The 14,590-nt window shown below is 37.9% G+C and overlaps 2 protein-coding genes across 3 annotated transcripts in view; one reads left to right on the forward strand and one right to left on the reverse strand.

Moving 5' to 3' along the window:
* Nucleotides 1-1,014: 1,014 nt before the first annotated feature.
* LOC107711187 (serotonin N-acetyltransferase-like) lies at nucleotides 1,015-3,350 on the forward strand. The gene is made up of 3 exons (XM_016516120.1): nucleotides 1,015-1,424; nucleotides 2,637-2,791; nucleotides 2,889-3,350. Exons 1-3 carry the CDS (start codon nucleotides 1,259-1,261, stop codon nucleotides 3,192-3,194), a joined length of 627 nt encoding a protein of 208 aa, XP_016371606.1. The 5' UTR covers nucleotides 1,015-1,258; the 3' UTR covers nucleotides 3,195-3,350.
* A 1,960-nt stretch (nucleotides 3,351-5,310) lies between these two features.
* Nucleotides 5,311-14,590, reverse strand: part of LOC107711277 (inactive rhomboid protein 1) — a 60,665-nt gene continuing 51,385 nt past the window's right edge. For both annotated transcript variants that reach the window (XM_016516247.1, XM_016516248.1), the window contains 5 exons: nucleotides 13,471-13,565; nucleotides 13,265-13,340; nucleotides 11,731-11,831; nucleotides 8,625-8,778; nucleotides 5,311-6,405 (listed from right to left, as the gene is read on the reverse strand). In XM_016516247.1, coding sequence (XP_016371733.1) covers nucleotides 5,986-6,405; nucleotides 8,625-8,778; nucleotides 11,731-11,831; nucleotides 13,265-13,340; nucleotides 13,471-13,565 — 846 coding nt within the window. In that variant the 3' untranslated portion in view covers nucleotides 5,311-5,985. The remainder of the gene's footprint in view (nucleotides 6,406-8,624; nucleotides 8,779-11,730; nucleotides 11,832-13,264; nucleotides 13,341-13,470; nucleotides 13,566-14,590) is intronic.

A 14,590-nucleotide genomic window follows, 5' to 3' on the forward strand; every position in this document is an offset into this window, starting at 1 on the left:
AGATGCTTCAAGAATCACTTTCCTTTTTAATTAGGTGTTCAACCCTCTTTGTGATGTGAAAAATATCAAGTATTTCATTAATATACATAAATATCATTAATATAAATAAATGTCAAAACATGCACTATTTTTCAAACATCTGCGGTCAGTAAAAAATTTGTAAGAAATTAATACTTTTATTTTATTGATCAAAGGTGTCAGTAAAGGCATTTATAATATGTTTCTTTTAAATAAATGCTTCATATTCATGATCCTGAAAAGCACAACTGTTTTCAACTTTGCAAATCAGCATATTAGAATGATTTCTGAAGGATAAAAAATTCTGGATTAATGATGCTGAGAAATCAGCTTGACATCACTGGAATAAATGACATTTGAACATATATTAAAAGTAGAAAACAGTAAATTCAAATTGTAATAATATTTCATAATTTTACTGTATTTTGATCAAATAAATACAGCCCCCATTTAAAACTTTATGGTTTATGTCATATATTTAAAAATATTTACAACTATTAATTTTACAATTGGTGCCACATAAATACACCAACACACATGGATAGCTAAAAAAAAACTGTTTTACTTATACTTTGTTACATTGTGATGACTTTGATTTTGGTTAAGGGTAGTTAATAATTCATACCAGTTAAAACTGTATTTTTTATCAAATAAATGCAGTTGAATGGTAGTGTAATGTTCATTATGCCTTGACAAACTGACGATAACCCAAAGATTTTGGAACTGTTACATGAGTGACGATACACCACTTCTGTTAATCTGTTAAAATTGTTTTCTTTTTAAGAACTGGCTTGCTGAATTTGGTAACACCAAATACGTAACAGAGCTACCAGGGCTGGCGTAAACACTACAAAGCTTTCTTTAGCTGTACAAACAGTTTCTGCGTAAGCATTGGGAGCTGCGCTGTGAGTAGGCTATTAGCACACAGACTCTTAGGAGATTGCTGCAGCTTCACCTGGCACATGCGCACATCACTATCCCTCTAAAGACGGGACACTTTAGCAGATCGGGGCGGGCCGGGACAAAGAGAGGGACGGGGGGAGGGTTAAAGAATAGGAGGTAGTGTGATAGGACTCAAACACTTCAGACCGTAGAAGAGAGCGGCCGGACAAATCCACTGAGGGAAAGACAGCAGTGTCCTAAAACTCTGAAGTGAGGGAAAACTAAGAGCTGAAGAGGCTGCGTTAGTATTTCAGACCGCACTGTCCTCCAGCCGTCAGAAGTGTGCGTGTGTCAGACCATGGCACCGCAGGTCGTCAGCTCACCCTTCCTGAAGCCATTCTTTCTGAAGACACCGCTAAGCGTTGCCAGTTCTCGACGGCAGCGACGACACACGTTACCTGCCAGCGAGTTTCGAAATCTCACCCCACAGGATGCCATTAGTGTGTTTGAGATAGAGAGAGAAGGTAAGATGTTTCACGCACACATGGTGGGGTTATATTGGGATTTACCAAAATACAGTGGCAGAGTTACCTATTGATTGCGCAGTCAGTGTTAATAATGTGAAACATGTTTTTAGATAAAAACACTCTTTTTGTGTTAGTTGTCCCGAGTGAATGTACCGTAGTTTAAGCAGCTCTTACACACTTGATCCCTGCGGAAGGCATTTCTCTAGGAAATCTGGTGGTTGGGTTGCTTAATTATATAACTTATTTTAGCTATCTATCTACTTTCTTTTTTTAAAATTTCATTTTCTAAAATGTTTTGGCAATATGTACTAAAATACACTACCTTTTTGGGGTCAGCAAAAAAAAAATTTTTAATAGAAAAAAATACTTTTTTTCATCAAGGATGCATTAATTATAGTAAAGACATTTAAAATATTACAACATATTTATATTTTAAATAAATGTTGTAATTTCGAACTTTCTTTTCATCAAAGAAGTCAGAAAAATTTTATCATTTTCCACCAAAATATTAAGCAGCACAACATTGATAATAATAAGAAATGTTTCTTGAGCAGCAAATTATATTAATAGCATATTAGATTAATAAATGATAGATCATGTGACACTGAAGACTGCAGTAATGATGCTGAAAATTCAGCTTTTCCATCACAGAAATAAAATGTAAAAATATATCTTAGTAGAAAACACTTATTTTAAATTGTAATAATATTTCACAATATTATTTCAATTTAAAATAAAATAAGTCATAATAGGATTTTTTTTTTAATTGAAAAAATGCAGCTTGGTGAGCAAAAGAAACTTCTTTCAAAAAAATCATTCAAACCCCCAAACGTTTGATTGAAAGGCAGTGTATGTCATACCAATAAAGCAAAATTAATTTCAATTTAAAAAAAGAAAATTGGTTTTAGTCTGGAAAATTGGCTATTGGGTATTTTACAATTAGTGCCTCATAGATTACTGTAAAAACACACCAACAAACATCTGGATAGGCAACAAATGGTTTTATTTATATATAATGTTATATTATTTTGGTTAAGGCCAGTTAATAATTAGTACTTGTTAAAATAAATCACCCCCTAAGCTCTAGAAAACTAGAAGACTCTAGTCAACATGCTGATCTAAATGTGATAAACCTGATAATCCGCCGATAAGCTCTTGTTTGCATTGGTATAACAGGGTTGACTCACCCCTGTATTTTTCCCTCTGCAGCATTTATCTCTGTTTCCGGTGAATGTCCACTCACCCTTGATGAGGTGCTTAGTTTCCTGGGCCAGTGTCCTGAGCTCTCGATGGGATGGTTTGAAGAGGGTCAGCTGGTGGCCTTCATCATTGGATCTGGCTGGGACAAAGAGAAACTAGAACAGGTGAGAAACATGATTCTTTAAAGAAACCTGCTATCATGTAGATCAAGAACTTCACTTTAGGTTTACATTCTAACCCTCTTTTGACCATCTGATCCAGGAAGCCTTGACCACACACGTCCCAGACTCTCCCACGGTACACATCCACGTGTTGTCTGTGCACCGCCACTGTCGACAGCAGGGCAAAGGCTCCATTGTGCTTTGGCGATATCTGCAGTACCTGCGCTGTCTCCCCGGTCTACGCCGGGCCCTGCTGGTCTGTGAGGAGTTCCTGGTGCCCTTCTACCAGAAGGCTGGCTTTAAGGAGAAGGGTCCCTCAGCCATCACTGTGGGGGCTTTGGCCTTCACAGAGATGGAGTATCAGCTTGGAGGCCTGGCTTATGCACGACGAAACAGCGGATGTTAGTTTCTTTAGCTCATTCAATCCTGATTCAGGACACCATGCGTAGATTCTGGACGGCTGTCGGCAATCACTGGCTCAAAGTCCTACTACCACTTGAGCAAGAACCAGAGACTTACCTATGCACTCATTTATCATGCGTATCTAATCAATAAAAATAAAAATCTAACAACAAAGCTATATTTTTGTCATTTGTATTTTCTATGCACAGTGGTGAGAAAGCATTTCAGTAACACTTTACAATAAAGTCAGATGCAACTGACTTGTACAACTGATGTAACTGACAATATTGACAGATACAACTTTTGATTTTAATCATGTATAAGTAAATGTTGAAATTAACATTAAGGGCCATATTTTAACGATCTAAGTGCATGGTCTAAAGCGCACGGCGCAGGTGCACTTAGGGCGTGTCCAAATCCACTTTTGCTAGTTTAACGATTGGAAAAATGGTTGGCGCGCCCAGCGCATGGTATAAAAGTGTTGTCCCTATTCTCTTAATGAGTAATGGGTGTGTTTTGGGGCATAACGTGCAAGAAACCAATCAGAGTCTCATCTCCCATTCCCTTTAAGAGCCAGTTGCGCTCGTGCCATGGCGGATTTGCTATTTACACGGCGGAATTTGCAAGCGCAAAGACAGAACGCATCTCCAGAGAGGGAACGGAGCTGCTCGTGCGCGAGCAAATAGGTAGCCTAATTCTGATACATGCAATGACTATCCATTATGACATGTAGGCATTTTTATATTTATGTAACCTACACAATAATCCTTTACATTGCAATCCTTTAATTTTTAATATTTGGCATGTTTGTGTGCTGCTGCGCGTCCCTGTGTGTGTAATAAGCAGAGTGTACGCGCGCTGTGGACCCGCCGATACTAACGCGCTCTTTAAATAACAAAAAAACTACTGCGCCATTTACTTTAGACCAGGTTTTTGTTGGTCAATGGCGCAGTCTATTTCAGTTGCCTCAAAATAGCAACGCGCCAGAACACACCTCGTTTTCAGACCAGCACGCCCATGGGTGCACAAATGCATTTGCTATTTAAATAACGTGGCGCAGGACGTGAAAATGACAACTGCGTCGGGCTGAAACTAGCAAAAACACTTGCGTCGCACCTGGTGCTGCATTGCGCCGGGTGTATGATAGGGCCCTAAGATTAATTAATGCTTTAGAAGTATTTCTAATTTTTACTGTAGTTAATATAGTCTAATGTTAACAAATGGAACCTTATTGTAAAGTGTTACCAGCATTTCTTTGGGTTTATGGATACATATTGTTATTACCCTTGGTACATCTTAAATTTTGTTCCAAAACTAGTCAGAGTGGTTTAGCATAGAAGTCTGTTTCTGCCTCAGAGTTAAAAAAGTGAGGAAATTAAACTAATAAAGTTGCACTGTGAGATTTAAAGACAGTTGTGAGATATGAAGTCACAATTATGAGAAATAAAGTCACCTTGCTACTTATAAAGTCACAATTGCCTAATATGAAGTCACTGTGAGATATGAAGTTACAATTTTGATCTTGTCACAATTGCAAGGTATAGTCACAAATTAGAAGAAAAAAGGTTACAATTGTGAGATATTAAGTCACACTGTAAGAAATTGTGAGAAATAAAGTCACATTGCGATATACTTATATTGCGAGATGTAACGTTGCGATTATGAAAAATAGTCACATCATGAGAAAAAGTCAATTATTTTGCTACTTTTTTTGTCACCTTGCTACTTACTATATAAAGTCACAATTGCATGATATTAAGTCACTGTGAGATATAAAGTTACAATTATGAGAAAATAGTCACATTGCGAGATATAACGTTGCAGATTACAAGAAACAAGGTTACTACTGTGAGATATTAAGTTATACTGTAAGAAATAAAGCTGCAGTTATGAGAAATAAAGTCATATCAATTATGGGAAATAAAGTCACAATTGTGAGATATTATGTCACTGAGATAAGTTGCAATTATGAGAAATAGTCACATTGCAAGATCTAACATTGCAATTATGAGAAACAATGTCACAATTGTGAGATGTAACGTCTCACAAGAAAGTTACCTTTTTATTTTTATTGTTTTTTTTACTCTGAGGTGAAAATGGGCTTCCATAATTTAGTGCTAGTTTGGAGTCTAGTAGACAAGAAAAACAGACAAACTTCAGAGGTGCAGGTTGTTTTAGCTGTATTCTGTAACAAGTGAGTAAATTGGGTAGCTAAAACACTACCCTTTCATAATCAACCATTACTCCATTAGAAGTAACACACAAATAAAAGAATATCATTTGAGTGCTCAACGTGTAACGAAAATATGGCAGTAGTAGGTACATTTATCAAGGCACCAAAGGTACAGAGTTTTTCGTCCCTGGATTCTGAGGTCGACTAAACAAAGACAAACCTACCCCTGACATGCTAAAACATAAAAAAGTACAACAATCAAATTGGAGAAGACGTTTTCTCCGTTTGGTGTACCAGTGCTTTTATTATGACACTGCCTTCTGAGACTGTAGTGTGAAGAAAGTTTTCAGGCGAGGGTGACCCTGTTTTCGTATGATTATCAGACACCCTTATCAACAGACTACATAAAACTTTATGGTACGTTAAAAAGCGATCTTCATTCCTAAAATCATGGTCAAAGTGGAGATCCAACTTACAATTGAGTAAAAAAAACAACAACACAAGCATACTGTCCAAGTTCACAGAAAGGGCTTCATTTGGGGCGAGACGAAGTGGATGAACACTGACAGATGCAGATCAACGACCAATCGAATCCCTCTCTCCCCGAAGCCCCGCCTCTCCCTCAATGGAGGTGCGCATTGAGGTCGTACTTCTCACAGAACTTGTCGGTGAAAGGAATGCAGGTGAGCAGCTCGCACCACTCACACTTGATGGGAGACACGTAGAAGAGCACCACGAGTCCCGCGAACAGGCCCACGAACACCACCAGGAAGATGATGATCTGGCAGCGCTTGCGGTACATGTCCAGCCGGCCGAAGCTGATGTAGGGCAGGAAGGCGAAGGAGAGGAAGAAGCCCGAGATGAATCCGCAGATGTGGGCGAAGTTATCGATCCAGGGCAGCAGGCCGAAAGCGAACAGAAAGAGCACCACGCACAGTAGCTTAGTGAAGGCCCTCCACGGCTGAGCCAGAATCTGCCAGCTCTGAATCAGCTCCACAAACAGACAGGCCAGGATGCCGAACTGAGAGCCAGCTGGACCTACCTAGAGACGCATGGAGACAGCAAAGGAAGGTCAAGCTCAGTGCCAGAGATACATCAGTAAAATACCATTTCCACCAATATGGTGCTGGTTCTCTTAAAGGGATAGTTCACCCAAAAATGAAAATTCTGTCATTAATTACTCACCCTCATGTCGTTCTAAACCTGTAAGACCTCTGTTCATCTTCGGAACACAAATTAAGATTCGACTTAATGACTTTATTCAACAATTCGTCTCCTCCGCGTCACACTATAGCGCCATTTTGGAGAGTATCACATACGTAAACAACATATGCTGTTCTGTGTCAGCTGCACCGTATGCAGATACGCTGTTTACGTTGTTTGCACTTTGATCTGAACATAAACAACGTATCCGCGTACATACGTTGCATACGTTGTTCACGTATGTGATACTCTCCAAAATGGTTCTATAGGGTGATGTGGAGGAGACGAATTGTTGAATAAAGTCATTGTTTTTGTTTTCTTTGGACATTCTTGTAGCATCGTAAAGTTACGGTTGAACCCCTGATGTCACATGGATTATTGTAACAATCTCCTTGCTATGTTTCTGAGCCTTGATCGTGTAAGGATTCTTGCTGTCTATGGAGGGTCAGAGAGCTCTCGGAATGCATCAAAAATATCTTAATTTGTGTTCTGAAGATGAACGAAGGTCTTATGGGGTTGGAACGACATGAGGGTGAGTAATTAATGACAGAATTTTCATTTTTGGGTGAACTATCCCCTTAAGCCCAAAGTATACTTCACTTTTTCCATGTATGCGATGTTCAGCAAATAGTGTGCATGACGCAAATTTTGCTCATGATGTATGCACATGAGCATTAACTTGGTTTTGCACTAATCAGTTATTCCACAAGGTGGCAACACTGGCTCACACCGTTGTTTCACAGTAGAAAATGAAACTAAAGAGACAGAACAAGAACAACAACAACAAAATAGCGGAGACTGCAACAACAACAGATGGCCGTTTTGAGAAGTGCTTGTGTGAGAGGGTTATGAGAGAGCAGCAACTTGAGTTTAAAAGAGCGCAACAACATTTTTATTGGTTATAACTTTGAAAGGCTGCGTATTTGACTGTACGCATGAAAAACTGAAGTATACTTGGTGCATTAGCCCAAGGTTTTCTTAAACTTGGGTTCACAAACCTCCTGGTGGTTCATGAGGGAACTGCAGGGGGTTTGTAAATTCAGTCATAGAAATGTACAATTAAAATAAATAATTGTAAAATAAAAACAAAAAAGATGGAATTTTCTGTTACCAATCATCAAGTGACCATTAGCCAAAAAACACTGTAAATTAACTAGCAATTTATAAATGAAAATTGTGTTTACACCAATTTCCTTTTTAGTGCATCAAAGAACTGTAAATGTGAATGTGTTGTTAAATTATTGAAAAATTTACTTAAAATCTTAGGGGTGCTTTCAGAAAATATTTTAAATCAAAATGGTTTGGTTATCTTAGCTGATGCTCCCAAACAATGGCATAACTGTCACACACACTGAAATAAATAGATATATAAATAAATAATAAAAAAATTGGTGTAGAAAAAAAAATTCAATTTTCTAGTAAATTTCACAAATAATTATAGAGAAACAGCAAGTAACACATTGAATTAAGCAGGGAATTGTGAAATAGAAAAGATGAAATAATTTGTAAAACATACTCCAATAATCTTTGTTGTATTTACAACAAAGAATGTCATCCATAATAAAGAAAATTAAAACATCATTCAAAAATCCAGCTTAAAACACATAAGTACACTGTTTATTCATATAGTTTTGAAAAACCTTTATGCCATTTTTGATAATTTCCTTTTAGCCAAAGTGTATTCAAATTATTATGTATAAAAATAAAAACATATTTTTTAAGAAATTACTAGAGCCAGCCAAAGACGTGTCACTAATTAATAACATTCATAAAAATCTATTTGATCACAGGATATTTATAAATAAAATAACTTCATTTTAAGCATGAAAAATAAAGCAGCTGTAGCCACTGTGCAACACAAAATACACAGGATATCCATCAAGTCAATGTGTGTCGCATCACATCGAGTTTAGATAGTGTCACTGATTAAGAAATGGGTGATCTAGTTTTCTGTATATCTAATGTTAGCCATTTCTATTTCTAGACCAGCAGGTTTTAGGGGCCGGTTGTAGCACCCTATGGGTAGAAAAGAGGCTAAATGCATCAAGTGGGGCTCACCTCAGCTCTGTAGGGGAGGAAGATGGCACTAGCCAGGTTTCCCGTGATGCCACTCAGGATATAAATAATAGATATTCGTAGCCACCCAGCCAACTTCTCTAGGTCTCGAAGAATTGTCATCTGAAAACATACCGACACCAGGCAATGCAGAATCCTGTTTTTAACAGATGGGAACAGAGAGAGCGTTTCAAGCATATTGTTTATAAGCTGCTTTGACATCTTTATGGATTTGAATGCATATTTTTCATTCCCAACACACCACAACATTCTGACATGGCTACAGTGGTCATAAACATTCCCTTCATACAAGATATGATGCCACTGACTCTAAATTATGTCCAAGCAAACCACTGCCTGTGTCATAATTACACTTTTGTCAGCTGTCTCATAAAAATGTGGCAAAGGCATGTCACAACAAGAGTCTCCACAAATGCTGTTATTATGAAATGCAATGTGCAATGGCCACCAAACACGAACAAATATGCAACAGTAACCACACCAAGCCTTCAGCAGGTTCAAGGACGTTTGAGAGAGTGATGATAAAGGTGTGTGACAGAGGCACGTGCAGAAGCGTTAATCTACTGAGCCGTCTTAAGGAAGGCAAAGAGCCAAAGTGCAGCTCAGTGAAGCACTCTTTTTGATTACTACTACAGATCACGCCATACTAAAAAGCAGCCTCTTCTCCAAGTGTCAGCTGTTTCTTAAAGCATGTAATCTGATCGTATGTGTCAGCTTTTGGAGCATCTGAGATAAACAGTGCAGCATGGGGTATGGTGCTTATGGGTAAAACATTCCAGCATGTGTACATAATTAAAACCCAGAGGAGTTGTTATAGCTTATGGGTTGTTCTTTTTAATTGCTCGGAAGATTTCTTCGTTTCATTTGAGTATGAACTATCAAATGAAGGAATAAAAACAGAAACTCCCGAGACAATTGTTGACACCGTATGCATGAGAGCAGAGCTGTAAAATGAATATTGACTGCATAGCTCTAATAATTTGGTCTGTGCGGATTCTGATGAGAGTCAATATATTTGAATTGTCATTGCAGACTGTATTTTGGCAGTGTGAGCACAGTTTATTAAATCTCTTCTGAAACTCTAGAGGAGACACATGCATTAATATGTACCAGTATCTGTATTGTTGCATTAAATATGAAGCAGATATTTTGTTTGCAAATTTTTGCCTTTTCATTTCGCTCTTGGTTTGAAAAGACAGATCATTTGCTTTTGATGTTTTTCTAGATCTGAACAGATGCATAGTTTCACTTTTGGTGTGACCACATTGTCTGTGATATTTTGCTATTTTGTTTTAATTTCGTCTTCGTTTGCAATGTTGTACTTTGTTGTTTTGCTGTAGGAATGAATGTGTACTTGTGAATTTTTGTTTTACTCGTGATGTACATTAGGGTGGCCTTTATTGGGGGGTAATTTTTTTGTGGAAATGTTAACCTCTCACCCCCTTATATGTTTCTCCACTAGAAGTTAGTAATGTATGCAAAATTCCATTCAGATAATTTGTCATTTAGAGTGTGCCTAATGGTTAGAGAGTCAGACTTGTAACCTGAAGGTTGTGGGTTCGAGTCTCAGTACCAGCAGGGATTGTAGGTGGGGGGAGAGAATGACCAGTGCTCTCTTCCACCCTCAATACCATGACTGAGGTGCCCTTGAGCAAGACACCGAATCCCCAACTGCTTCAGTTGGTGCTGGAGCAAATGGCTGCCCACTGCTCTGGGTGTGTGTTCACGGTTTATGTGTGAGTTGTGTTTACTACTCACTGCTGTGTGCACTTTCATGGGTTAAATGCAGAGCACAAATTCTGAGTATGGGTTACCATACTTGGCAACATGTCACGACAATGGCAGAACACTCTTAACTTCTTCATTACAAGTGTTCGTTCCTAGGTCCATGAGCTGGGACTCGAACTCGGGACACCTGAAGCGCTACATGTCAGCGCACTGTCCACAAGGCTATCGACACCAATGTAATTGAACATTTTAACATTTTAAGACTCTGTGTTCTCGTTTTTAACATAATTCACAGTTTACTAATGGTTTTGTATAATTATTAATTACGTGCTGTTATTATCATTAAGACTATATGAAGAATTTCAACTTTGTTGAGCACACCCTAAACGTAGTCCAATCTCAGCAAAATTTGGTTTGTTTCCATTTCTCATTAAGGAGAGTTGACTGGGAGGGTGAGAGAGGAAGATTTCAAAAGTCCAAAAATAAGGTCCACCCTAATGTACATAGATGTTTTATTTGCCATTTTTCATTTTGCTGTTGGGTGTGAATAGACCTGTCAAATGCTTTTCATGTTGTTATTTGTCTAAAGGGACCTTTTGTTTGCATTTCGTTTCCTTTCGTTTCGTTTCAAGCTTTTTGTTTTGCTGTTTATTTGACCAATTCATGACCACACACTGTGATATTTTGCGTTTTTGTTTTGTTTCGTTTCACTTTTGTCTTTGCCCCAAGTATGAATGAATGTTTATTTTTATGGTGGTGTGAATAGACATTTTGTTTGACAGTTTTTGCCTCTTTGTTTTATTTGCCATTTTTCATTTTGCTGTTGGGTGTGAATAGACCTGTCAAATGCTTCATGTTGTTATTTGTCTAAAGGGACCTTTTGTTTGCATTTCGTTTCCTTTCGTTTCGTTTCAAGCTTTTTGTTTTGCTGTTTATTTGACCAATTCATGACCACACACTGTGATATTTTGCGTTTTTGTTTTGTTTCGTTTCACTTTTGTCTTTGCCCCAAGTATGAATGAATGTTTATTTTTATGGTGGTGTGAATAGACATTTTGTTTGACAGTTTTTGCCTCTTTGTTTTGCTGTTGGTTTGAATAGACCTGTCATATGCTTTTGTGTTGTTCTTGATCTGAACCGACCTTTTGTTTGCATAGTTTCACTTTTTTGTTTTTCGCTGTTGTTCTGACCAGTCCATGACCATGCTGCCTGTGATTTTTTTTCTCATTTCACTTTCGTCTTTTGTCTGCGATGTTTCACTTTTTTGTTGTTTCGCTCTAGGTGTGAACAGAGCATTCGTCTGCAGTGAGTTTTGCCTTCTCGTTTTGTTATTGATGTGGACAGGGCTGCAGTCGCTCACCCAGCATGCAGAAACAGTGAGAGCCAGAGGCGGTAGAACTGATCTGGGACCTCAGGGTTCAGGAAAGGAAGGAGGCCACACACATCATCCATACAGTGCACCTGACAGGGACAGAGTAGTGCGTTTCTTTAGATTACAAAACATCAGAAATAGAAACATCCTGAAATTTTGCCAATAATAAATTAAATTGCATTTTCAGGCTTAAGACATTAGACAGTATTTAACACACTTTTAGCACTAAGTCTTAAGTTAACAGTTGAAGCTGGCACACGCTTCAGACCCAGCCAAATCCCGGTGTGCCCTTTCAGACGACAACAGATTTTGCCAATGCAGAGGAGATTAGCATGGCAACCTTCATGGTGATTACAGCGCACTTAGCAGAATGTAGATTTACCTTCCATTCTTATTCACACTGCCTCATTAGTCTAGTGGGCGACTAGACTAGGGTTTACGCTCGCTTGCGACCTGAACTGATCTTAGAGGGTTACACTACTGTTGAAAAGTTTGTGGTTAGTAAGTTTTTTTTTTTGGAAAGAAATTAATGCTTTTATTCAGCAAGGATGCATTAAACTGATCAAATGTGACAGTTAAGACATTTATAATGTTACAAAAGATTTCCATTTCAAATAAAAGCTGTTCTTTTTATCTTTCTTATCAAAGAATCATAAAAAACAAAACAAAAAACTAACAAGGTTTCAAAAAAGAAAACAAAACAAAACGTATAAGCAGTTGTTTTTAACATTGCTAATAATAATAAATGTTTCTTGAGCAGCAAATCAACATATTACACTCTTAAAAATAAAGGTGCTTCACGATGCCATAGAAGAACCTTTTTTTGTCTAAATGGTTCCATAAAGAACCTTTAACATCTGAAGAACCTTTCTGTTTCACAAAAGGTTCTTTGTGGTGAAAGAAGGCTCTTCAGATTATAAAAAGGTAAGAAAGAGATGGTTCTTTAAAGAAACTTTGAATGAATGGTTCTTTGTGGAACCAAAATGCTTTTTCTATAGCACTGTGAAGAACCTTTTAAGCAATAAGCACCTTTATTTTTAAGAGTGTAGAATGATTTCTGAAGGATCATGTGACAGTGGAGTATTGATGCTGAAAATTGAGCTTTTCCATCATAGGAATAAATACTTAAAAAAAAAAAAAAAAATTCAAATATAAAAGTTATTTTACATTATAGTAATATTTCACAATATTACTGTTTTACCTATTTTTGATCAAATAAATGCAGCACTGGTGAGCATAAGAGAATGTCAAAAACATTAAAAAAAATGACCAAACCCAAACTTTTGAACAATAGTGTAGCTTCATAAAGACCTGGCAAACAATTTCATTTGCTTTGACTTTTATGTAACACTTATTTATCAGCTCAGACTTAATTTTTAGCAGTATTTGCATCTCATCTGCTATCATTAAATGTTGTGTTGTACATCGCCATTTCATACGAAGTAACCATTAAATGTACTTCAATATCTCTTATAGCACATATTTGACTTGTTTCTGTGCTTCGCTGGTTAAATCTTCTTACTTGGGAGCAGAGGGTTGCCTCCTCATGGAAGTATCCTTTCATGAAGTCACAGTACTCCCTTGATGTGATTTCACACCTGCAAAGCAACACACAAAGACATTTTAAAAAACCCACATACCCACTAAGCAAAAACCCATGTCCACTAAACAAATGCGTCAGTGTTGATCATGCAGTGTGTGAGAGTCAGTAGTAGCAGATGTCCTCACCTCCCTTTAGTGCCGATGCAACAGGGCCGGCCGGTGATAGTACAGTCAATATGAGGCAGATTGGTGTGGTTCCCAGAATTATATTTGGTGCAGATCTGTAATGCATATGTTAGGACAATGTATAGCTAACCAACTCTTGCAACAATGTACTTTGGCGCTATCACATCTAATACCATAGTTCTTTCATATATGTGACCCTGGACCACAAAACCAGTCTTAAAGGGATAGTTCACCCAAAAATGAAAATGTGATGTAATAAGTGCATTATCGCCACCTATCTCTCAAATGGACCATTGACACTCTATCTACAATCTCAATTAGGAGTGTCAATGGTCAAATAAAAAATGACAAGTAAGCAGTCAGTAATAAAATAAGAACAAATAAATTAATTAATAATGATAGCACAGATAAAAAATAACGACAGGCCTTCGAATTAAATAAATTGCTTTTTAGTTTTTCAGGTAGGTCTAACAGTAGGGTTAAGATATTTAACCTTTTTTATTTTTATTTTTTTACCAATTATCCAAATAATGTTTAGTCCTAGAAAGCTATTATTATCAGAACACGTGAGCAGAACATAGCGGTTAGCAGATCAATGAATGAGGACAGCGTTACCAGAGTTGCCCATATACCACACCATGTTACAACACAGTAGGGCTATTGCAGACAGAAACAATACTGTACTACATCAATGTTTCCTGTCGGCTCGATTTTTGAGCGGACTTTTCTGTTCCAATTCGCATGAACGGTATACGAGTGGAGCTGAGCGGAGCGCACACGCATAGAGCTATGGCGAGTGAATCATGCCGGGGATAACCTACCGAAGTCAAAAGTCGTGCACTTTTTACATGTGAGAATATGGCGAGTGATTCGTGACTTTTCTAAGCTAAGCAGGAGAAGGAGAAGGAGCAGTCTACCCTTCCGTCGCCGCCAGTCCGTGTAGATTTTTGAATGGGATTGATAGGGACGGCAGACGACAGACCGGCGGCGACGTCACGGCGACGTCATGGTAGGAACTATACCTGACGGCGACGTGGCTACGGCGTATGTGAGAAATGTATTAAAATGATGTACGTCTGAACTAGGCACGTCGCATCACAAGACGCCTGATACATACGTC

Source organism: Sinocyclocheilus rhinocerous, unplaced genomic scaffold (genome assembly GCF_001515625.1).
Source record: "Sinocyclocheilus rhinocerous isolate Xijiao unplaced genomic scaffold, SAMN03320098_v1.1 scaffold115, whole genome shotgun sequence".
Lineage (NCBI taxonomy): Eukaryota > Metazoa > Chordata > Actinopteri > Cypriniformes > Cyprinidae > Sinocyclocheilus > Sinocyclocheilus rhinocerous.

Bases quoted from the DNA above. Each gene is read 5' to 3' on its own strand.
- LOC107711187 (XM_016516120.1), top strand. From the start codon at position 1,259: ATGGCACCGCAGGTCGTCAGCTCACCCTTCCTGAAGCCATTCTTTCTG. The intron at 1,425-2,636 runs GTAAGATGTTTC...TTCCCTCTGCAG, and splicing joins GTTTGAGATAGAGAGAGAAG to CATTTATCTCTGTTTCCGGT. The intron at 2,792-2,888 runs GTGAGAAACATG...CATCTGATCCAG, and splicing joins ACAAAGAGAAACTAGAACAG to GAAGCCTTGACCACACACGT.